Source organism: Lissotriton vulgaris, chromosome 7 (assembly GCF_964263255.1).
Source record: "Lissotriton vulgaris chromosome 7, aLisVul1.2, whole genome shotgun sequence".
NCBI classification, from domain to species: domain Eukaryota; kingdom Metazoa; phylum Chordata; class Amphibia; order Caudata; family Salamandridae; genus Lissotriton; species Lissotriton vulgaris.
In genome coordinates this window covers 1703894899-1703920459 of record NC_141695.1, presented here as the reverse complement: position 1 = coordinate 1703920459, position 25561 = coordinate 1703894899, and the positions used below count along the sequence as shown (strand labels likewise).

Below are 25561 nucleotides of genomic sequence, written 5' to 3'. Positions count from 1 at the left end.
ATAGTGGGGATGTAATAATCCGGTATGAGTACAAATGCGCTAACATAATAAAAGATATTCACAGACATCAAAGCAAAAGTATTGATCACGAAAACCTAATTTCAATACCATACGCAGCATTTATTATGTCTTCAAGAATATTTCAAATTGCTTGACTGTGGCAAAAATCTTACGGAGGTTTCTATTTCTGATGCCAGTGGGTGAAGGCTGCAGTTGCTGCTACGGTTCTGCAAGATCCTTTTAATAATTTGTCCATGAGCGAGGAGGAGTTCGCCTTTGCAACCGGAAGTTGTACGCCTGTCTGCGCTCGCGGCCTTAGAGAGCACTTCCGGAGCGGGGTTCCTCCTTTTCGTTGTCGACCATTTGTTACAGGCGGAGGTGAGGAACGTGTGGAGGAGAAAAGTACTTACCCGTGGTGGCTGTGACGGGACCGGGGAAGGGGGTTGTCTGTGAAATAACTTCGGGGAGCTCCTCAAGAGCACGTTGAGCCTTAGAAAAGGGCGTAACGACAGTAGTTGAGGATAGAGAGGCTCGACAGAGACCGGAGGGAAGAGGGTACGATGTTCCAGCGTGATCATGGTATCTAGCGGCTCGGTGACCCGGTGAATTAATGTAGCTGGGATAGCAACTGTAGAACTTTCTTTTGACAACTATCAATTAGTGTTTATTCAGTACTCTCGATTGAATTACGGCATCCTGCTTTTAAAGCTATATTTTATATATTATATTATATATATACACACGTAAGTGGCAACATGGGATCGTCCTGCGACCCAGTTTACCGGGGGTGACTTTATCTGACATTCAGGGGTTTAACTCCATATACCGCTGTTCAAATGAACGCGCCATCTCTAGATTATGCTTGGATGTTTCATAGCGCGAGATTGAATGATTATAAAGACGGTGACAGCCACTTTGCGCTGTTATGTTGACTGCTTTCCATGCCCAAAAAATCGTTATGCCGCAAATTGAGATGGATCAAGCAAGAACAAGTCATATTTAAATCTGCGATTGGTGTGCATTGGGCAAACCTGCCAGCCAGTGATTAATTCTTTTGACTCACTCAATCAGCAAACAGTACGTCAGGCGCTGAAAACATGTGTTTCTTTTGAATTAGCAGCAGACCCATCTTTGCATTGCTGGTGGTTAAAATGCAGTTTTTTTTCTTTTAAACGTTCACATTATCAAAAAATGTATATTAAACGTTCACATTATCAAAAAAATGTATATTGGAACGATCCACCCGTCGAAGCTTCACTGATGAGCTCACATCTTTAGTTGTTTGAGTTTGGCAGTTTCCTGTTGGAATTCTTGGAAGTGGTTCTGGAAGGAACCCTCTGCAAAGCGATGTTAGAGTAGTCAGTATGGAACTGTGTTGCTTTGTAGCATCTAGCTTGTAAAATATATGTCGGGGTGATCGACCTGTAAGGAAGTGCACGTCTCGCTATCGGAGTTTTGATATCTTACTTTATTACTTTTATTTTTCACTGTACTAATTCAGCAGTAATCCATCCGCTAAAACACCTCATCAGATCTATCCAGCTCTATATAAATGCAAACCCTTCCCCTCTTCTGTCCCCTCTACCATATCCATATAACTAACTAATGTATCCACCACTATAACTTTACTAATTCGCCACTAATCCTTTATGGGTTCCAAAGTAGCGTGCTACTCGCTGAAAAAGCGCTTTGCCGCCCAGTCATGGGTAGTAAATGACATAAATGTAATTGCAATACAATTTGCATTCCATCTGCAGCAACAATAATTTTCACACGTCCTGTTATTAATACCCAGCAAATCCTTAAGTGCTGCTTGTTAGCAGATCTGATGCAATCCTTATAAAAGTGGTATGACTAAGGAGGCAGTGGTCTTCAAACTTTTTACCGCCCTGTAAAAAAAAAAAATCTGGCCCCCCTCTGCAATTGTATTAAATCGGCAACGTTTAAATGTCTAGACATTTAAACATTGCAGTCAAATTATGTTACTGTAGTAATCCAATAAAATATTTGTTAACCAAGTTTCGCTTAAATAAAATCCACCTATTGATTTGTGGTCGCCCCGGTTGGACGAAACCTGTTGACCTAGGGCTGTGCAATTGTGATGGGTGTTCTCTTATGGATACCGCCCACTTTATGTTCTTTTGTGGTCATTTCACTAATATTAGGAGAAAGTTTATTGTACCCTTATTAAAGGGGAAAGGGTTCAACCAAGTGAAGCCTGCTTTAATGTATCTTCAATTACTGCCAAGCATCTGGGAAATTTGTAATGTTGCCAAATTTTTAACCACTGCAATGAGATTGAGTAAAAAGATTAACCGGACATAGACAAATTTTAATACCCGTTATTTTTTCATAAAATACTACTTATGTTCTGATCGTCATTTTTAACCATGGACTACTTTTAATATGTATTTTTAAATCGGATAGGACGTAATTGTATATTTATTGTAATCTCTTAATAAGGTTTTGAGTTTTGTCTACACCCTAAACCGAGGTTTTTTATATGTAACTGTGTATATTATTGCTTTTGGACCTCTTTTGCATGTTTTTGTATACTTTTGTGGTTTATGTATTGAACCGAATAAAGTATTTTTGACTGACAATCAAATACATGATTACCAAACCTACTATTCTGGTCAGCCAGGCCGTAATAGCATGTACAAGTATCTACTGCATGATTATTAGAAATGGGGGTGGGAGTTTTGCAGGTTATTCGGAGTCCCTTCAGACACCTCCCAGTCAGGATATAAATGATAAAAGATGTTAGTGATGGCCCATTACAGAGTGGCTTACTGCTGCTCATTGTTTTCCACTTGCAACAAAGCACTGTTATAAGCATAAAGCTTATTTTGGCCAGAGCCTGTTGCCTTTCCTGGGATCATTAAAGGCCACACTAGGGGGGCCCGCCTGCCAGTTTGAAGACCCCTGAACTAAGGTATACCTTTATCTTATATGGTTACTGTAAACATTAAGGCATGCTTGACCAGATTGTGTCAAGAAAAGGAGATGCTGTGGAACTGTTAGATATCCTTTTTGTGACAGAATCATGACTGGTGTGCAGCATGGCTAACAAACTTTGGAAAAGCCAATGGGCCTCAAAGGCATGACCTATTAGATTTGCCAATGCTCTTGATATTTTTTTCCTCTTGTTGCCTGAACAAAAGTTTAATTTCATCAGCACCATTTTAATGCTTAAATATGGCAATATACAACTGAAAAGGAGCTAGTTAATCTGAAACTGGTATGCCACTGTAACCGCCACAACCCATTGTAGAATCTTTCAGTAATTTTTCAACTGTTTGAGATAGAAATTATTTTCACTATGATGATTAATCTTTGAATATTTGAGAAATGCATATTCATGTATGAACTAACAATTTCAGTGGCCCTGCATATGTGTATTTTAATGAAGATTCGAACCAATATACCTTATTTAAAAAAAACAAGAAAAGAGAAAAGTCTTGAGGCAACTGGATCAGCTGTGGCATGTCTCAGTGCTACTTAACCCCTTTACTGCTAAGGCCATTTACCTATTCTCCTCTAATTTCCATTGAAATCAATGAAAAGTGCATGACGAGTTACCCTTGTCATTAGCAGCCAAGAGGTTAATGGACATGGACGATTTTGCGTTTTAGGGGTTTGTCCAGTTTATATGTGAAAACAGCTTTGCCTCACTCTCAGCTCCAAAAAAGCTGCCCACTAGCATTCTTCCTATAGGTAGGAGAGAAGTGCATTTGAAGCGGACGGGCTATGCTTCAATTGTTTTCAGGTCATCTGTTTCTCTTAATATAAAGGTTTGGTTTTGACTACGCCAGGGAGCTGACAACGCCTTCGGCCGTCCATTCACTGTAGCCTGATTAAGTGTACTGTTTTGACATGGTGTCTTTGTATTTTTAGATTTTGCCTGCTGACTGCGCACGTGCTGTGAGGGTTATTGTTTACATAAAGGGCTTGGAGACTGTCCACTTTTACCAATTGTTGGCTTTATAATCCTCTTTTTATTTTATTGTTGCCTCCTAATTGGTCAGTGCATGACATGAGTCACTCCCTCTTCTTTTAATGGGACCACCATACAAAAGATAGGTACATCTTGATTAGTGCCAGTCTGCTACTTGTTCTGTGAGTGAGGTGCTATTTATTCTCCCCCTTGTCCCCATAGCTTGATTGCCCGTACCCCCAGCCTTGTTTAATATTGCACATACGTTCACCCTTATTTGTTTTGTAAAGCCTATCCCTTTTCCATGAAGACAATGGGCAGCAGACGCCACAATAAGTGCTTTTTCTGCTGTATGAATACCCGGCTCACCGTTTTGTTTAGTTCCGCGTGCTATCTCAGTGGGAGAAGTCTGGTCTCACTACGAGAAAGATGTACCATGGTAGTAGTATTGTCTGTGATGGAAATGGGTGTTGTATAATCTGTAACATCGTCGCTAAGGTTTGTGACCCCACTCCTTCTCCATGCTGCTCCCTAACTTCCCATCCGCCTTGCTCCCGCACGCCCGCCCCTTCTCCGTTTGCTCTCGCACGCCCGCCCCATTTTACTGCTGTGCAAATAATATAATTTCCTGTTTCCTTAGTCTATTCTGAGTTGCGTAAATTATTTCACATAATTATGGGATTGAGTGTCTATGTCAAATAATTTTCAGATGGTAAAACAATCGGCAATTACTGGTTAGGTCGGTCGTTGTGGGGTGAGTTTTTAATACCAAAAAGATGCCTAGGTTTACCTGGGTGGGGTCTTGGGGTAATTGAATTGGCTAGTTAATAGAGCTAATATAGGAGATTTTTTTAAATAAAAAACTGTTCTAGTTAAACGGCTGAGTTGCTCCATGAAAACAAACAAAGCAACTCATTAACCCCTTCACTGCGGCGGCTATTCCGCCGCAGTGCTAAGGGGGAGGGCGGCCGAGCGGCGGGCGCATGCTGGTGACGAAACCGCTCCGTCACCAGCGTCGGTTGCGCTGTGCTTATGATGGAGCGGTTCCATCATGGCTCCGTCCGCTCAATAGAACGCCCAGCGCAGGCGCGGAATCCGCGCTGTGCAGGCGCGTCGAGCGGGCCATGGCGGAACCACTCCATCATCAGCACCGCGGCTGATGACTGAGCGGTTCAGTCATCAGCAGGGGAGGGGTTAATGCTTTACTTCTAAAACCCAACAGCCATCAGAAATGTATTTGAGTTTGACACATTTCTGCAGTAATAATTTAATGGTTGTGTGATCCAGCGGTCTAATGAAATGTTTGTTGGTTAACTGTATTTGTCTGTGATCTATTGTAGGTCAGCTTGACACTGTACTAAAGTAATCATGCAGAACGACGCTGGTGAGTTCGTGGACCTGTACGTTCCTCGTAAATGGTAAGCATCCTCTTGTCACATTCATGCAAAGTAATTCTTATTGTTACTTTACCATCTCATAAGACTTTCCCTTGTAGATTGTACAGACTTAGGTGGGTAGTGGTGGAAGTGATTAAAAAATTGCTCCATGGTTGTCATAGAAAGACCATTGTATCCTGCTGGGAATATATAAAAGCCACGATTCAATTGTTGAGGAGACTGACTCAACTGCCCTCATGGGTGAGGCCTAACTGTTTAGTGCAATAATATACCCTCATGGGTGAGGCCTAACTGTTTAGTGCATAAATATGGAGTGTTGTGAATGACTATGTTGTAGCTTCCTTCACACCCACATCCAGGACCTATTCGCAGCTTCCAACCCCATTGACCACTCCTCATCTGTCTACTTGGTATTACTGGATTGGCACATAACTGGTTCGCTTAATGGGCCTCAGATTGTCCATTCTCGTTTGCATGGAACTCAGACCATCGCCTATCCCTCTCTATCCCTAAAGCTCTGTCCTTGGCTCACTCCTTTTCTCTACACTTTTTCACTCAGTGATATCTCCTCATTCAGCTTCTCCTATCCACTCTATACCGACAGCACACAGCTTTTTCTCCTATGCTACTTTTGCATACCATCTCAGTCACTTATCATGGGTTGAGTCACAGCAAACATACTTTGGATAGCGGCATGGGCATACTTTCAAAACCCCTCAAATACTTAAAATACTTTACATGACCCCCATCTCTCTTGCTCCATTCACTATTCTCTCCCAAATCAATAAAAATGTGCATTTTCTGACAGTTATCTAGAGCTCTTTTCCACCCATCATTCAAAATGAAAGCATTAACATACCTAGAGCTGCACATGCTTCCAGTTACGGAGTGTAAGAATATGCTTATTATTAACATAGCCAAAACACAAACCAACACATTTGCATTTAGCATGCTGAACTACTGCAGCAGTCTTCTGTTTTGCATCAGCAATTCTCTTCGCTCCTCTAGTGAGAGGCTGCGTCTTTTTTTCTGTTGTAATTATGAAGTGGTTTAGCTTGTCCATCGACCAGTGAGTCCGTTTTAAAACCAATAATTACATCACCGTATTTTTGTTAATGAAACTAGTGATGACTGTTGGGGTTTTAGGATCCTCACTGGATCAGGCAGGGACAATGCTGCATTTGTTGCTCACTTCTGCTTCTTGAGCCCTGGGATGCCTCAGTAGTGCAGAGAACCTAGGAAGCCTGTGGCTCCCTCTGCCTCATTCATATTCTTGTGTTCTTTCACACTTAGCTTGAATTACTGGTTGCATTATTTCTAGGGGCCTACACCACGTACATATTTTCCGGCTGCTCTACTTAAGTCCCAGGTATTGACTGAGATGTCACTAATTGTTTTTTCAACAACTTTACTTGAAAGGCCAGTACAAGAATGGGTGAAAATTTTGATTGTAATATTGAACTGATTTCATGTTACTGGCTGTCAAATACTATTTCGGCCCCTTCTCTACTCATGACCAACAACCCCCTCCTAAGAATCGCTGGCAGTAACTCTGCTCTATTTTTTCTCCAGCTCTGCAAGCAACAGAATCATTGGCGCCAAGGACCACGCATCTATCCAAATGAACATAGCTGAGGTAAGCAAAAGAGCTGCTGGATTGGCGTATAGCTTGTTTGGTGTTGGAAAACATGTCCTTATTATTGGCCTCTGTGGAAATAGTGTATGAACTGGTGCAGCAGGTGCTGCTCGTCTCCGGGACCACACCTACTCTGAGAATTCATTCTCCTGTTCTGCATAACTTTATAAGCAAGTGGCCTGCTCTTCTCCATTGCAGAATAAGGTTGACATATTGCTATGCCTTAATGGTTGTACTTTCCATCTTGTTAGCTTTAGGCCTTACTCCTGAAGTGGGCATAAAGGATTTGTCTAGGGAGTGAGTTCTACTTTGCTGTACTGCAGGCATCTTCATAGTTATTGGAGGTAATAGTCCATTTAAAAATGAGCGCCATGAAATCGATAGACTACATCTTAGGTGCTATGTTTGGCCCTATATAAATGCTAGTAGAAGCATGAATGCAATTGTTAACTTTAGAGTTGCTGGTCAAAGACCACTCTTGGTATTTCCTGGTCTGTGGGTTTACAGTGGCATCCACAACTAATTTTGGTCTTTACGCTGTTTCGGGGTACTGTGTATTTTCTTTATTTCTTCATCAGCTGCTCTTAAAACCCTCAGTATATTTGAATATTTGTGATTAGCAAGCTTTCTTGCAGTGTATTGTGCTGCAAGGAAAAAGACTTTTCTATCTGGAATATTTCTCTGTAGAGCAGTCTCTCCTGTGCTTTTTAGGTCTCTTCATGGCCAAAGCAGCGCATGTTTTGCTCTGCTAGGTCTCTTCATGGCGAAAGCAGCGCATGTGCTGCTCTGCTATAAGAGGCCTTTTGGAATCGATACGATTCCATCGTGCACGCAGGGAGACAAACGAGACAAAATATGTGCACGCGGGGATTGGATGATTTACTGGCGGCGTTAAACATTGGGGACTTTTTTCCTGCTGCCAGTAAAGGCAGTCCCCGCGTGCACACCTTCTGTCCGTCCCATGACGGACCGCGCTTGTTTTTTAAGGTGAACGAGGATGAGAAGACGGCACTTATGTAGCGTGTGTGTGTGGAGGCGTGGCTGGCAGAGGCATGTGGTGAGGGCTGCAATGTTTTATTCACTGTCACGCCGCCTAGTTGCGCTGCAGTGGTCTCCTGTCCGGGTTTTGTTGATCCTCTTCGAGTCGCCCTTATCGTGTTCCTGACCCTTCCGCTACACATGGACGTTTCATTTCCCCCAGCTTCTCAGCTGGTCATCGGACTCCAGTCTGGACTTTCTCCTTGCCCCTCTGTGCTGGGCGGGCGGCGTCTCCTGCTGTCTGGGCGGACATGTGCCAGTGTCTGCCGGGGAGGAGCAGCTGGAAGTGTGGAGCGCCAGGACCTAGGGACCACATTGCTCATGATCTGGCTTGATCCTCCGCCCCTCATGGGTTACGGCCGGGCTTCGGGGAGGAAATGGCAAGGAAAGGAAACACTGCCGGGATCTTCTTGCGCCAGGTCGAAGGATCCCAGGCATGTGTTGTGGGCGGGAATGAGAACAGGCGGGGAGGGGGGTGCATTGATGAGAGCCTAGATTAAATGTGGGCATGTAAAGATGATGAAGGGGTGTTGTACAGCGTGGGAGATGGAAGGGGACGAGGTGCATCAGTGGCCCCACATAACTATACGGAACTCTGCTGTGAATTTGTCCCGACCATCATTGTGTAGCCTCGCCCTGCTCCCTGCATATAGCACCAGCTCGTGTATAGCAGCACCCAGTTCATACCCTTCTCTTTATTCCTTTATTCACTCTCCTTGTATGCGCTAGCCCTGTGCTAAGCCCCAGTCACTCTGTTCTTAGCCCAGCCCTTTGTGCATATTCCCACTGTTGGACCTAAAGTTGTCAGGTCACCTAGGGTAGCCTGGCTTAGGGCAAGACATTCAACAATTGGAGGCATATGTGTGAAGGTTGCACACAACCCAGCAGTAACTCAATGAAATTCCACTCAAAAATGACGCTACACCGGTAATTATGGAAAAATATGGATTGCTTTATAAAAATGGATTGTTTTTTCTGTATATCTCCTTCCTTTTTACACCAATATTTCTCCTTATATTCCTTCTCACTTTGCTTGACAAGTAACACTTACAATTTCATTTCACATTTCTCTGGTCAGTTTCATCAAACTTCAATTCGGTTTCCTTCACATTTACTAGCAGAGCTACACAGTTATTGAGAGATGGGCAGGGTTAAAAGGGGCCAATCTACACAGTTCCTTCAATGAAACATTGACATACTAAGAGTATTTCCAGGAGCTCTCACAATTGATTCCATTGACTTTTAACTCCCATCCGCTCCAGAGTAACTGAATAAGAAATATATCCTGCTCTGTAATCCTTGCGCAGGGAGACTTCCACTCTGTCCCCAAGCAGGAACTGTCCTCACTTAGTAGCACCTAGAGGACTTGTTACTGAGGTTGAGTTACCCACTGACCCCGTTTTCCTGGAGCCTTATGCTCTAAACTGGTGTAACCCTTTCACACAGTCACCCTCAAAAGGCTTCCACCTCTAATCTTAGAGCAATCTATTGCTTCCTCGGAGGGGGCCCTCCAGTCTTGCACCGATGGGGCGGTTTAGTTAACTCGGCCACACTACCAGCCGACTGGATTACCCAGGGACACTCCTCCACTCACTGGCTGCTGCCGTTCTACTCGCAGCCCTCAGCCGGCAGGACTGCAGGCGTCTCTAGAGGCAGGACCTGCTCCCCCAGTCACACGATAACCTTTTCCCCCCTTTCGCCACCTTACTTGGCTGAATGACACAGAGCGAGGCAAAGTCTCTCCAAGTTCGTACTCCGGCTGTTCTTCTTCCGAACTACGGGATCTCCGCTCTCGCTCTAATGCCGAAGGAAGGCCAGACGGGTGTTGCCGATGAACTAATCACCTGCGCTGCTCACGTCGTTCCTTCGTTGTTGGCGCTTCTGCTCATGCGCGATGGAGCAGTGTCTCTGTCAGGTGGCGCCTCAGCTGCGCGGGATTCCGGTTCACTCCCAGGCCTGCGCACATCCAGCACTACTCCCCTCACAAGGCAGGTACCACGGATCCTGCGCAAGGCTAAGCGCTCCTTTGCTCATGCGCAGCACCTGTCACTGCCTCGGTCAACACAGGACCCCGCTACTCGCTTGAATCTCCTTCTGATTAGGCGGTAAGGTGATCTGGCGAGGGGCAAGAGGCTGGGACAAAGCTTCCTTCAGACAGCGTCTCTTTAAGCAGGAATTGCAAGATTCACAGGGGCCAATCAGTGTTCCACCCAGCCTCCAACAACCAAGTCTTAGCAAGAGGGTTTGGTCAGGGGTAACCGGGGGAACGTCTCCTTGGAGAGGCTGCCTATCCCACTGACAAGCTAACTTCTCCTAGCGCATCCACCTCCTCTCACCACTGCCTCTCTTCTCTAGCCCAACAGTCTACACAAAATGGCTTCCCGACCTCTGCCCTTATATAGCCTGTCCACCTAGGGTCCAGTAGGGTCCAGAAGGTTCTAGAAGGCTCTAATGTTAACCTATGGGGCACTCTAGGGAATGGCAGTTGGGACAGTTGGTAGCCACCATTTTGTAGAGCTTAAGTGAATTTGTCAGAAAAAGGCACCTAGGCCCGAGGTGAAAAACCATGAGGGCAAAAGAGCATCTATCCCCCAGGTCAAAACCATAAAAATCTAGTGGCTCAAAAAGATGAAAAGGGTATGAGGGAAAAAAGGGGATAAAATAAATAATTAATAGGAGGGGCTACGCAAAAGGCCAGACAGGTCTAACACGCGTCCCCCCCCCCCCCCCCCCCCCCCCCCCCCCCCCCACCCCCACCCCCACCCCAGCTGAAAGTGGGGAGAGCTACCCAACCCCTTGGGAGTCCTCATCACTAAGGCGGAAATACCTAGAGAGACCGTCTGCATTGGCGTGGTCGTGGTCCACTCCAGGCCGATGTTCCACCCGGAAGTCCACATTCCCTGTAGGAGATGGACCATCTCAGCAACTTGGGATTCTCCCCCTTCATCTGCATCAGCCAACGAAGGGGTCGGTGGTCAGTCTGTACCAGGAAGTGCGAGCCAAACAGGTATGGCCGCAGCTTCTTCAGAGCCCAAGCCACCGCAAAAGCTTCCCTCTCAATTGCACTCCACTTCTGTTCCCGGGGAAGCAGTCTCCTGGATAGGAAAACTACAGGCTGATCCAGGCCCTCTTCATTTAGTTGCGATAACACTGCCTCAATGCCATGTTCTGATGCATCTGTCTGGACAATGAACTCCTTGGAGAAGTCTGCATCTGTCTGGACAATGAACTCCTTGGAGAAGTCTGGGGCATCAGGACCAGTGCTGCACACATTGCCTGCTTCAGTTTTTCAAAAGCTTGCTGACAAGCCTCTGTCCAAACTACCCGTCGAGGTTGTTTCTTTGAGGTAAGCTCTGTGAGGGGCGCTACAATAGTGCCATACCCCTTCACAAAGCGATGGTAGTAGCCTGTGAGGCCCAGGAAAGCTCGGACCTCAGTCTGGGTCTTGGGGGGTTCCCAGGCCATGATTGCCTCAATCTTTGCCTGTAGGGGCTGCACTGTCCCCCTACCCACCAAGTGTCCAAGGTACACAACCGACCCCTGCCCAATCTGACATTTGCTGGCCTTGATTGTCAATCCAGCACGCTTCAGGGCCTGGAGAACTGCTTGCAAATGGTTCTCCCAACTGCTACTGAAGACAGCAATGTCATCCAGATAAGCAGCGGAGAAACCCTCCATTCCGGAGAGGACCTGATTCACCAGCCGCTGAAAAGTGGCAGGGGCATTTTTGAGCCCAAAGGGCATCACACAAAATTGGAAGTGTCCCTCAGGCGTGGAGAAGGCTGACCTTTCCTTTGCTCCATCTGTCAGGGAGATCTGCCAGTACCCTGAAGTGAGGTCAAAGGTACTAAGATATTGGGCAGCTCCCAGCCGGTCAATCAATTCATCCGCCCTAGGGATCGGATGAGCATCAGTTTTTGTAACTGAATTCAGTCCCTGTTAATACACACAGAACCTCAGTTCTGGAGTGGTGCCTGGTGGAGCGGCTTTTGGCACTAGAACCACCGGACTGGACCTGGGGCTGTTGGAAGGTTCTATAACTCCTAGTTCCAGCATCTTGGTAACCTCACCATGAATGCTAGCCTTCACCTTGTCGGACAGCTGGTAGGTCTTTGACTTCACTGGTGGGCTGTCCCCTGTGTCCACATCATGGGTGCACAGGTGAGTCCTTCCCGGGACAAGGGAGAATAACGTAGAGTACTGCCCCAGTATCTGGCGACAGTCCTCCAGCTGTTCAGGAGTTAGAGTGGGAGAGAGAATCACTCCCTCCACTGACCCATCCTTTTCTTGAGACGAGAACAAGTCTGGGAGAGGTACGCTTTCCGCTTCCTCTCCCCCATCAGTCACCATCATTAAGATGACCTCTGGCCTCTCATGGTGGGGTTTGAGTTGGTTAGCATGTAGCACCCGTAGGGGCTGTCGAGGGGTCTTCAGGTCCACTAGGTATGTGGCCTTACCCTTCTTCTCTAACACCTCAAAGGGGCCTGTCCAGCGATCCTGGAGGGCACTAAGCTCTCCAGGCTCCATCACCCACACTTTCTGGCCAGGCTCCAACTCCACCGGGTGAGCATTGTGGTCATACCACTCCTTCATTACTGCCTGGCTGGCCTCCAAGTTGTCAGAAGCTTGCTTCCACAACTTCGCCATTTGGCTCCTGAAGGCCAGCATGTAGCTCACCACATCCTGGGGGAGGTTTCCTGGGAGACTTCTCCCATCCATCCTTCACCAGGCTGAGAGGACCGCGTACAGGGTGCCCATACAGAAGCTCAAAGGGGCTGAAGCCCACTCCCTTCTGTGGCACTTCCCTGTAAGAAAATAGCAAACAGGGTAGGAGGACGTCCCACTTCCTCCGCAGGCTTTCAGGCAGACTTCTGATCATGCCCTTCAAGGTCTTGTTGAACCTTTCCACCAGTCCATTGGACTGGGGGTGATAGGGAGTGGTGAACCGGTAGGTCACTCCACACTCCTTCCACATTGCCCGCATGTATGCTGACATAAAGTTGGTCCCCCTGTCGGACGCATCTTCTTTGGGGAAACCCACTCGGGTAAAGAACCCCATTAGGGCCTTAGCCACCACAGGTGCAGTGACAGTCCTCAGAGGAATTGCCTCTGGGTACCATGTGGCATGATCCACCAGAACAAACCTGTGACCAGCTGTTGTTGGTGGATCCAATGGCCCTACAATGTCGATGCCCACCCTTTCAAAGGGGGTGCCAACGACAGGAAGTGGTTCCAGGGGAGCTTTCAGCTTCACCCCTGTTTTCCCACTGGCCTGGCAGGATACACATGTCCGACAGTAGGTGTTGGACGCCACTTTCATCTGAGGCCAGTAAAAGTGGGGGACAAGCCGAGCAAAGGTCTTGTCCTGACCTAAGTGTCCTGCCAAGGGTATTGCATGAGCCAATTCCAGCAGAAAGGCTCGGTACCGTTGCGGAACTACCAAGGCCCTTGATGAACCAGGTAAGGGTACCTTGGGTTCACTGTAGAGGAGTCCCATCCTCCCAGTAAATGTGGTAGTGTCCCGCAACGTCCCCTGCTGCCTGGGCTTCAGCCTGTCGCCTCAGTCCCTCATGGGTAGGGCACTCCTTTTGGCCCTTACAGAACTCCTCTCTGGTAGGCCCTCCCTCCACATGCCACTCAGCAGGGATGGGCAGGTCCTCCAGGGAAACTACTTCCCCCTCCACGGACTCCTGGTCCACCACCGCAGGTGGCTGATCTGTCACATGGGGTGTGGAAGCCGAAGCAGGCTTCTTCTGTCTTCGGGTCTGTCCCTTTTTGGCAGCGGGTTGGGCCATTGTTCCAGGCTCCAACCCAGGCAGCCGCAGACCTTGTGCTTGCACAGGCCCAGTCAGGTGTACTCAGCATCGCTGAATGCGTCCGGTATTCCACCTCTCCAAGCATTGTGCTCCATGTCATTCCCCAGCAGACAATCAACTGGCACGGCAGGGCTTACGGCAACTCGAAGTGAACCTGCAACCCCTTCCCACTCAAAGGAAACCTCAGCCACAGGATAGTGGCCCATTCTGCCGTCAGCCATCGCGGCGGGGTGGAGTACATTGGGAACCACCTGCTCTGGAGACACCAGTTGACTTCTCACCATAGTCATACTGGCTTCTGTATCTCTCAGAGCCTCCCCTCTCTGGCCATTGATGGTGATCCATTGCCCATACTTAGCAGTATTTGGGGGCACCTGGATCTTAGTAACCATCTCCCGTTCTCCCAGGGACACTAAGGTGACACCTGCCCACTCACCCCCCTTATCTAAGGGCAACTCCTCCCTGAGCGCTACACTAGCTACTCCCGGGGTTTTTCCTCCGGTGGGAGGGGGTGGTCTCTTTGGGCATCTGACATCTCCCTTATAATGTCCAACACCACCACACTCGAAGCAGTGGACAACCCTTGGCTGCTGGCTTTGGCCAGGATGAGGGTTTCTGGGCGGGTTAGCCTTAGGGGTGAAACCTGTTCCCTTTCCCTGGAAATTGTTTTGGGGACCTTTAGAGAACTCCCGCTTTTTATCTCCCCCCTCCTTCTGAGGGGCGCCTTGTCCGGCCTTTTGGGAATCCCCTCCAGTCCCCTTTGAGGACACCCTGGTACTTGCCCAGATGTCCGCCTCCTCTGCAAGCTTCTGGGGGTTGGTCAGCTTGCTGTCCACCAGGTGTTGGCGCAGCTCGGGAAAGCATTTCTCGAGTAGATGCTCTTTCAAAAATAGATCATACAACCCCTCATAATCCTTCACCTCACTGCCTTGTACCCAGCCCTCCAATGCCTTCCTCGCATAATCCAGGAAATCCACCCAGTTCTGGGTGCTTAACTTGTGGCTCCCCCTGAACTTTTGGCGATACTTTTCTGGGGTTAGCTCAAACTTCCTGATCAATGCTAGCTTCATGGTGGGGTAGTTGGTCTGCTCCTCCGGTTCTAAGGCTAACAAGGTGTCTCGACCAGTAGGAAGCATATACTTATACAACCCACCCCCCCAGTGCTTTTCCTGGATCCCATGGGCTCTTAAGGAGACCTCATAGGCAGCCAGCCATTTGGCTATATCATACCCTTGACTATAGCTGGCAACTATGTCCTTGGGCAAGTAGGGTCTGGACTCCCTGGTTGGTTCTCTAGATTCGCTGCCACCATTCGGAGTAGGAGAGGGTCCTACTTGCAATGCCTGGAGTTCTAACTCTTTTAATTTGAATTCATGAGCCATCCTCCGCTCCTCCCTCTCCTGTTCTAGCCTGGCCAATTCCCATTTCAGTTGCCTCTTTTCCCTCCTGTCTGTGAGTTCCGCTTCAGTCAAGCTTCCTCCGGAGACACTACTGCCCCATCTAGAGTAGGTCATTGGTCCTGGGAGTAGGTTTCCCACCTCTGGTTGGAACAATCCCTCTACTCATATGACCGTGTCCCGATCTGTCCCCTCATCCTCCTCCTTCCCTTCTCTGTGTGCTTCCACCCAAGCCCTCAAACTGGTCTGGAGTTCCCCCTTCTTGGCACCACGCTTAAAGAACACCCCCATTTGTTGGCAGAAATCCTTTAGCTGGGCCACAGAATAAGTGTCCAGTTCTCCAAGTGCAAATTCCATTTTGCTAAAGGCAATACAAGGTCAAACACACAAAAAGAATAGAGTTACAAGGGCAACCTGAAGCTACCTCCACCCCACCACCAGGAATAAATTTGGAAAAATCAAAAGTAACAATTAGGAAGGCCGCTAGGAGAAAACTCCAGGTGTAGGTTAGTGGATTACACTTAGTTACTGCAGAGTAGTCGCAACCACAGTCAACATCCCACCGCTAGACACCAATTTGTTGGACCTAAAGTTGTCAGGTCACCAAGGGTAGCCTGGCCTAGGGCAAGACGTTCAACAATTAGAGGCATATGTGTGAAGGTTGCACACAACCCAGCAGTAACTCAATGAAATTCCTCTCAAAAATGACGCTACACCGGTAATTATGGAAAAATATGGATTGCTTTATAAAAATAGATTGGTTTTTAGGTCTCGCCTGTCGAGACTATGGGGGCTTAAACAGTCTTTAACCAACTTGCAAGGAATCGTGGCGATTCCTTGCAGTGCCCGTGAAATTCAAGCTCAATGCGCATGCGCATTGAGCTTAAAAGCGCGTGCACATGCCCCCAGCCGCCTGCCTTGCATGTATTTTCCCTCAGGCGCACTCCTCCCACACCCCTGCTCCGCCCCCTCCCCTGCCTGCCGTGTCGCATTTCTTCAGTTCCCTCAGCCGCACTCCAGGCCCCTGCTGCTTTCACACCCTCTCCGCCCCCTCCCCTGCCCGCCGTGTTGCATTTCTCCTTCCCCCTCCCCTTCTCTGCCTTCCCTCCGTCTTGTCTCTTTTGGTCTTATTCTTGTCTCTTTAAGACTCTTGTCCATACCACCAACATTCTGCGCCTCGCTTCAAAACATTTATTTTTCTTACGGTTACCTTTGATTTTCCCATTCTTCCCCTTCATGGCTCCCTTTCGCCACCATTTTCCCACAACCCCTCCTCGTCCATTTTGAATTCCTGCTTCCCTTCACCTCGTTTGCTTTCTTCCTCCACTTTATCTTTTTCCCCAGGCTGACTATTCATTTTCCTTGCCCCTTTCATTTGCTTTCTTTATTCCTTCCTTGTCCTGAATACGTCCCTTTTTTTTTTTTTTACCTCATCCCATTTCCTTCCCACCATTACTGTTCATTTACCCATCCTTTGGCTGCTCGCTTCCCTTCCTACTCGCTTCCCCTCCACATCTTTCACCTCTTTATTCTCTCCTCCCTCCCTCTGCGTAGCTCACCTCCCCTCCCTCACTCTTTCAGCTCGCTGGTTGTGTGCCTGGCGCTGGTGCGTCCCCAGCTGTTCCGCAGACAGGGTTGACTCCAGACTCCCCTTGGAAGATGCCACTGAAAACATGTTCTATTTCCGGCGCGCGCGCTTGGACGCCATCAGCAGAAGAGAGTCGCCGCGAGGACAAATAGACCAATTTAGCAACAGATTATTTGCGGCAGAAGAACCTCCTCTGTTGAGCATCAGAGACGCGCTGGAGAGCCGGCCAAACGCCTTGCTGCTCCGAAAAAAATCACATATTGAAGGACCCACGTGATGGACCTCCTTGTTTCATATCTTAACGTGTATCCTCTGGGATTTATACAGTTAATTACGAAGCATTTTGACTTAAGTAAGACAGTGCTCGGCTTAAGATCCGTTGCTCTTCAGGCGCCTGCATAGGGAAAGATGCAGAACAACCAGAAAGCGTGGTGAGCATTTAACGTAAAGTTGGACAGTAGGGTTGATAACCTGGAATAAATGGTAAAAGATGAGGATTTGGCAAACGTTCGTTACATTTCCAGGTTCGTCAAGTGACCCGAGATGCCTTTTCTGGTGGCAGTAGCCAATATACGGGAATTTTATTGGTACTTTTCTATTTCAGGCATTAGGGAACCAGGGCTGATGACTTAAATACATTTTTTTTTTTTGATAACCAAATGTATTGATTTTAGGTAAAAAGCGAGCACAAAGAAAAACAAAAACATATGACCAGCAGCAAGTAGGAGCAGCGGTGCACATCAGAAACATGATGACATTGACAGCATTTAATACATTTTTATTATACTTTTTGGTTGTTGAATCTATTGCATCACAGCTATTGTGCGCAAGTGAATGGTTGGACATAAACCTACAATGCAAAGCGTACAGGAGCTAAACCCAGTTTTGATAGGCAATGATGTGTTAAGGCTAACTTCCCTCAGCAGTGATGGGCCTTTACCCCAACCATGGCACTACTTTCATAAGCTGAGTATCTGTGGCTGATCATCCTACCCTCTCTCCCCAATCCCCTCTCTCCTCACTACCCTCTCTCCTCTCCATCTCCCCTCTCCTCACTCTCTCCTCTCCATCTCCCCTCTCCTCACTCACCCCTCGCTCCTCTCCATCTCCCCTCTCCTCACTCACCCCTCTCCTCACTCACCCCTCTCCTCACTCACCCCTCTCCTCACTCTCCCCTCTCCTCACTCTCCCCTCTCCTCACTCTCCCCTCTCCTCACTCTCCCCTCTCCTCACTCTCCCCTCTCCTCACTCTCCCCTCTCCTCACTCTCCCCTCTCCTCACTCTCCCCTCTCCTCACTCTCCCCTCTCCTCACTCTCCCCTCTCCTCACTCTCCCCTCTCCTCACTCTCCCCTCTCCTCACTCTCCCCTCTCCTCACTCTCCCCTCTCCTCACTCTCCCCTCTCCTCACTCTCCCCTCTCCTCACTCTCCCCTCTCCTCACTCTCCCCTCCCCTCACTCTCCCCTCTCCTCACTCTCCCCTCTCCTCACTCTCCCCTCTCCTCACTCTCCCCTCTCCTCACTCTCCCCTCTCCTCACTCTCCCCTCTCCTCACTCTCCCCTCTCCTCACTCTCCCCTCTCCTCACTCTCCCCTCTCCTCACTCTCCCCTCTCCTCACTCTCCCCTCTCCTCACTCTCCCCTCTCCTCACTCTCCCCTCTCCTCACTCTCCCCTCTCCTCACTCTCCCCTCTCCTCACTCTCCCCTCTCCTCACTCTCCCCTCTCCTCACTCTCCCCTCTCCTCACTCTCCCCTCTCCTCACTCTCCCCTCTCCTCACTCTCCCCTCTCCTCACTCAACCCTCTCCTCACTCAACCCTCTCCTCACTCAACCCTCTCCTCACTCAACCCTCTCCTTACTCTCCTCTCTCCCCTCTCTTATTCTACCTCTCTTCTCCTATCTACTTACCTCTCTCCTCTCGTCCCGCTCCCCTCAGCACCACCACAGCATCACTCAGGGGCACCACAACATCACTATGCGCCACTACAGCATCACTGAACGCCACAGCATTACTCATCGCCACCACCGCATCACTCAGCACCATACCAGCATCACTCAGCACCACTCATCACCACATCATCACTCAGCTCTACCCCAGCACCACCACATTATCACTCAGCGCCACCCCAGCATCACTCAGCGCCACCCCAGCATCACTCAGCGCCACCCCAGCATCACTCAGCGCCACCGCGCCACCCCAGAATCGCTCAGCGCAACCACAGCACCACTACAGCATCACTGGTTCAAATATGTTCTTACAATGTTTCAAGCTGTTTTCAAGCTTTATTACACATCACAAAAAAATTTTAACATTTCACTTCAGTTCTTGGATTTTCGTCACAATAAAAAGCACTGAACATAATCTTCACAAGTTATTTACAAAATTTAAGCTATTGCCATTACAAATTAAATAATTTATTTAAGTATTAATCATTTAAAAAAATAAAAGCCATTATTTGTAATATCAATACATTTAAGTCACGTAAATACAAAACATGTTGCATTACAAATGATATAGGTGTAACGTTTGCGAAAGTTATAACTATTGCCATTGTAAATGACAAAGCTATTTTAGCTATTTCAAAAATCAACACAATAATTTTAAAAAGTCATTTATAAGACCAATAGCTCAAACTTTCCTAATGCGAGACCTATTGTATTTCCAATGCTTGTTCTGTATATCTCCTTTCTTTTTACACCAATATTTCTCCTTATATTCCTTCTCACTTTGCTTGACAAGTAACACTTACAATTTCATTTCACATTTCTCTGGTCAGTTTCATCAAACTTCAATTCGGTTTCCTTCACATTTACTAGCAGAGCTACACAGTTAATGAGAGATGGGCAGGGTTAAAAGGGGCCAATCTACACAGTTCCTTCAATGAAACATTGGCATACTAAGAGTATTTCCAGGAGCTCTCACAATTGATTCCATTGACTTTTAACTCCCACCCCGCTCCAGATTAACTGAATAAGAAATATATCCTGCTCTGTAATCCTTGCGCAGGGAGACTTCCACTCTGTCCCCAAGCAGGAACTGTCCTCACTTAGTAGCACCTAGAGGACTTGTTACTGAGGTTGAGTTACCCACTGACCCCGTTTTCCTGGAGCCTTATGCTCTAAACTGGTGTAACCCTTTCACACAGTCACCCTCAAAAGGCTTCCACCTCTAATCTTAGAGCAATCTATTGCTTCCTCGGAGGGGGCCCTCCAGTCTTGCACCGATGGGGCGGTTTAGTTAACTCGGCCACACTACCAGCCGACTGGATTACCCAGGGACACTCCTCCACTCACTGGCTGCTGCCGTTCTACTCGCAGCCCTCAGCCGGCAGGACTGCAGGCGTCTCTAGAGGCAGGACCTGCTCCCCCAGTCACACGATAACCTTTTCCCCCCTTTCGCCACCTTACTTGGCTGAATGACACAGAGCGAGGCAAAGTCTCTCCAAGTTCGTACTCCGGCTGTTCTTCTTCCGAACTACGGGATCTCCGCTCTCGCTCTAATGCCGAAGGAAGGCCAGACGGGTGTTGCCGATGAACTAATCACCTGCGCTGCTCACGTCGTTCCTTCGTTGTTGGCGCTTCTGCTCATGCGCGATGGAGCAGTGTCTCTGTCAGGTGGCGCCTCAGCTGCGCGGGATTCCGGTTCACTCCCAGGCCTGCGCACATCCAGCACTACTCCCCTCACAAGGCAGGTACCACGGATCCTGCGCAAGGCTAAGCGCTCCTTTGCTCATGCGCAGCACCTGTCACTGCCTCGGTCAACACAGGACCCCGCTACTCGCTTGAATCTCCTTCTGATTAGGCGGTAAGGTGATCTGGCGAGGGGCAAGAGGCTGGGACAAAGCTTCCTTCAGACAGCGTCTCTTTAAGCAGGAATTGCAAGATTCACAGGGGCCAATCAGTGTTCCACCCAGCCTCCAACAACCAAGTCTTAGCAAGAGGGTTTGGTCAGGGGTAACCGGGGGAACGTCTCCTTGGAGAGGCTGCCTATCCCACTGACAAGCTAACTTCTCCTAGCGCATCCACCTCCTCTCACCACTGCCTCTCTTCTCTAGCCCAACAGTCTACACAAAATGGCTTCCCGACCTCTGCCCTTATATAGCCTGTCCACCTAGGGTCCAGTAGGGTCCAGAAGGTTCTAGAAGGCTCTAATGTTAACCTATGGGGCACTCTAGGGAATGGCAGTTGGGACAGTTGGTAGCCACCATTTTGTAGAGCTTAAGTGAATTTGTCCCCCCCACCCCAGCTGAAAGTGGGGAGAGCTACCCAACCCCTTGGGAGTCCTCATCACTAAGGCGGAAATACCTAGAGAGACCGTCTGCATTGGCGTGGTCGTGGTCCACTCCAGGCCGATGTTCCACCCGGAAGTCCACATTCCCTGTAGGAGATGGACCATCTCAGCAACTTGGGATTCTCCCCCTTCATCTGCATCAGCCAACAAAGGGGTCGGTGGTCAGTCTGTACCAGGAAGTGCGAGCCAAACAGGTATGGCCGCAGCTTCTTCAGAGCCCAAGCCACCGCAAAAGCTTCCCTCTCAATTGCACTCCACTTCTGTTCCCGGGGAAGCAGTCTCCTGGATAGGAAAACTACAGGCTGATCCAGGCCCTCTTCATTTAGTTGCGATAACACTGCCTCAATGCCATGTTCTGATGCATCTGTCTGGACAATGAACTCCTTGGAGAAGTCTGGGGCCCTCAGGACCAGTGCTGCACACATTGCCTGCTTCAGTTTTTCAAAAGCTTGCTGACAAGCCTCTGTCCAAACTACCCGTCGAGGTTGTTTCTTTGAGGTAAGCTCTGTGAGGGGCGCTACAATAGTGCCATACCCCTTCACAAAGCGATGGTAGTAGCCTGTGAGGCCCAGGAAAGCTCGGACCTCAGTCTGGGTCTTGGGGGGTTCCCAGGCCATGATTGCCTCAATCTTTGCCTGTAGGGGCTGCACTGTCCCCCTACCCACCAAGTGTCCAAGGTACACAACCGACCCCTGCCCAATCTGACATTTGCTGGCCTTGATTGTCAATCCAGCACGCTTCAGGGCCTGGAGAACTGCTTGCAAATGGTCCTCCCAACTGCTACTGAAGACAGCAATGTCATCCAGATAAGCAGCGGAGAAACCCTCCATTCCGGAGAGGACCTGATTCACCAGCCGCTGAAAAGTGGCAGGGGCATTTTTGAGCCCAAAGGGCATCACACAAAATTGGAAGTGTCCCTCAGGCGTGGAGAAGGCTGACCTTTCCTTTGCTCCATCTGTCAGGGAGATCTGCCAGTACCCTGAAGTGAGGTCAAAGGTACTAAGATATTGGGCAGCTCCCAGCCGGTCAATCAATTCATCCGCCCTAGGGATCGGATGAGCATCAGTTTTTGTAACTGAATTCAGTCCCTGTTAATACACACAGAACCTCAGTTCTGGAGTGGTGCCTGGTGGAGCGGCTTTTGGCACTAGAACCACCGGACTGGACCAGGGGCTGTTGGAAGGTTCTATAACTCCTAGTTCCAGCATCTTGGTAACCTCACCATGAATGCTAGCCTTCACCTTGTCGGACAGCTGGTAGGTCTTTGACTTCACTGGTGGGCTGTCCCCTGTGTCCACATCATGGGTGCACAGGTGAGTCCTTCCCGGGACAAGGGAGAATAACGTAGAGTACTGCCCCAGTATCTGGCGACAGTCCTCCAGCTGTTCAGGAGTTAGAGTGGGAGAGAGAATCACTCCCTCCACTGACCCATCCTTTTCTTGAGACGAGAACAAGTCTGGGAGAGGTACGCTTTCCGCTTCCTCTCCCCCATCAGTCACCATCATTAAGATGACCTCTGGCCTCTCATGGTGGGGTTTGAGTTGGTTAGCATGTAGCACCCGTAGGGGCTGTCGAGGGGTCTTCAGGTCCACTAGGTATGTGGCCTTACCCTTCTTCTCTAACACCTCAAAGGGGCCTGTCCAGCGATCCTGGAGGACACTAAGCTCTCCAGGCTCCATCACCCACACTTTCTGGCCAGGCTCCAACTCCACCGGGTGAGCATTGTGGTCATACCACTCCTTCATTACTGCCTGGCTGGCCTCCAAGTTGTCAGAAGCTTGCTTCCACAACTTCGCCATTTGGCTCCTGAAGGCCAGCATGTAGCTCACCACATCCTGGGGGAGGTTTCCTGGGAGACTTCTCCCATCCATCCTTCACCAGGCTGAGAGGACCGCGTACAGGGTGCCCATACAGAAGCTCAAAGGGGCTGAAGCCCACTCCCTTCTGTGGCACTTCCCTGTAAGAAAATAGCAAACAGGGTAGGAGGACGTCCCACTTCCTCCGCAGGCTTTCAGGCAGACTTCTGATCATGCCCTTCAAGGTCTTGTTGAACCTTTCCACCAGTCCATTGGACTGGGGGTGATAGGGAGTGGTGAACCGGTAGGTCACTCCACACTCCTTCCACATTGCCCGCATGTATGCTGACATAAAGTTGGTCCCCCTGTCGGACGCAACTTCTTTGGGGAAACCCACTCGGGTAAAGAACCCCATTAGGGCCTTAGCCACCACAGGTGCAGTGACAGTCCTCAGAGGAATTGCCTCTGGGTACCATGTGGCATGATCCACCAGAACAAACCTGTGACCAGCTGTTGTTGGTGGATCCAATGGCCCTACAATGTCGATGCCCACCCTTTCAAAGGGGGTGCCAACGACAGGAAGTGGTTCCAGGGGAGCTTTCAGCTTCACCCCTGTTTTCCCACTGGCCTGGCAGGATACACATGTCCGACAGTAGGTGTTGGACGCCACTTTCATCTGAGGCCAGTAAAAGTGGGGGACAAGCCGAGCAAAGGTCTTGTCCTGACCTAAGTGTCCTGCCAAGGGTATTGCATGAGCCAATTCCAGCAGAAAGGCTCGGTACCGTTGCGGAACTACCAAGGCCCTTGATGAACCAGGTAAGGGTACCTTGGGTTCACTGTAGAGGAGTCCCATCCTCCCAGTAAATGTGGTAGTGTCCCGCAACGTCCCCTGCTGCCTGGGCTTCAGCCTGTCGCCTCAGTCCCTCATGGGTAGGGCACTCCTTTTGGCCCTTACAGAACTCCTCTCTGGTAGGCCCTCCCTCCACATGCCACTCAGCAGGGATGGGCAGGTCCTCCAGGGAAACTACTTCCCCCTCCACGGACTCCTGGTCCACCACCGCAGGTGGCTGATCTGTCACATGGGGTGTGGAAGCCGAAGCAGGCTTCTTCTGTCTTCGGGTCTGTCCCTTTTTGGCAGCGGGTTGGGCCATTGTTCCAGGCTCCAACCCAGGCAGCCGCAGACCTTGTGCTTGCACAGGCCCAGTCAGGTGTACTCAGCATCGCTGAATGCGTCCGGTATTCCACCTCTCCAAGCATTGTGCTCCATGTCATTCCCCAGCAGACAATCAACTGGCACGGCAGGGCTTACGGCAACTCTAAGTGAACCTGCAACCCCTTCCCACTCAAAGGAAACCTCAGCCACAGGATAGTGGCCCATTCTGCCGTCAGCCATCGCGGCGGGGTGGAGTACATTGGGAACCACCTGCTCTGGAGACACCAGTTGACTTCTCACCATAGTCATACTGGCTTCTGTATCTCTCAGAGCCTCCCCTCTCTGGCCATTGATGGTGATCCATTGCCCATACTTAGCAGTATTTGGGGGCACCTGGATCTTAGTAACCATCTCCCGTTCTCCCAGGGACACTAAGGTGACACCTGCCCACTCACCCCCCTTATCTAAGGGCAACTCCTCCCTGAGCGCTACACTAGCTACTCCCGGGGTTTTTCCTCCGGTGGGAGGGGGTGGTCTCTTTGGGCATCTGACATCTCCCTTATAATGTCCAACACCACCACACTCGAAGCAGTGGACAACCCTTGGCTGCTGGCTTTGGCCAGGATGAGGGTTTCTGGGCGGGTTAGCCTTAGGGGTGAAACCTGTTCCCTTTCCCTGGAAATTGTTTTGGGGACCTTTAGAGAACTCCCGCTTTTTATCTCCCCCCTCCTTCTGAGGGGCGCCTTGTCCGGCCTTTTGGGAATCCCCTCCAGTCCCCTTTGAGGACACCCGGGTACTTGCCCAGATGTCCGCCTCCTCTGCAAGCTTCTGGGGGTTGGTCAGCTTGCTGTCCACCAGGTGTTGGCGCAGCTCGGGAAAGCATTTCTCGAGTAGATGCTCTTTCAAAAATAGATCATACAACCCCTCATAATCCTTCACCTCACTGCCTTGTACCCAGCCCTCCAATGCCTTCCTCGCATAATCCAGGAAATCCACCCAGTTCTGGGTGCTTAACTTGTGGCTCCCCCTGAACTTTTGGCGATACTTTTCTGGGGTTAGCTCAAACTTCCTGATCAATGCTAGCTTCATGGTGGGGTAGTTGGTCTGCTCCTCCGGTTCTAAGGCTAACAAGGTGTCTCGACCAGTAGGAAGCATATACTTATACAACCCACCCCCCCAGTGCTTTTCCTGGATCCCATGGGCTCTTAAGGAGACCTCATAGGCAGCCAGCCATTTGGCTATATCATACCCTTGACTATAGCTGGCAACTATGTCCTTGGGCAAGTAGGGTCTGGACTCCCTGGTTGGTTCTCTAGATTCGCTGCCACCATTCGGAGTAGGAGAGGGTCCTACTTGCAATGCCTGGAGTTCTAACTCTTTTAATTTGAATTCATGAGCCATCCTCCGCTCCTCCCTCTCCTGTTCTAGCCTGGCCAATTCCCATTTCAGTTGCCTCTTTTCCCTCCTGTCTGTGAGTTCCGCTTCAGTCAAGCTTCCTCCGGAGACACTACTGC

At 49.3% G+C, this 25561-nt stretch overlaps 1 protein-coding gene across 3 annotated transcripts in view; it reads left to right on the top strand.

Annotated features, from left to right (window-relative positions):
* Nucleotides 1–278: 278 nt before the first annotated feature.
* Nucleotides 279–25561, top strand: part of RPS21 (ribosomal protein S21) — a 50630-nt gene continuing 25347 nt past the window's right edge. Inside the window, exons 1-3 of one of the 3 annotated variants that reach the window (XM_086932850.1) lie at nt 279–378; nt 5278–5355; nt 6907–6970. In XM_086932850.1, coding sequence (XP_086788976.1) covers nt 5306–5355; nt 6907–6970 — 114 coding nt within the window. In that variant the 5' untranslated portion in view covers nt 279–378; nt 5278–5305. Of the gene's footprint in view, nt 556–5277; nt 5356–6906; nt 6971–25561 lie in introns of all 3 variants that reach the window. The other 2 variants (XM_086932852.1, XM_086932851.1) reach the window with 2 other exon arrangements.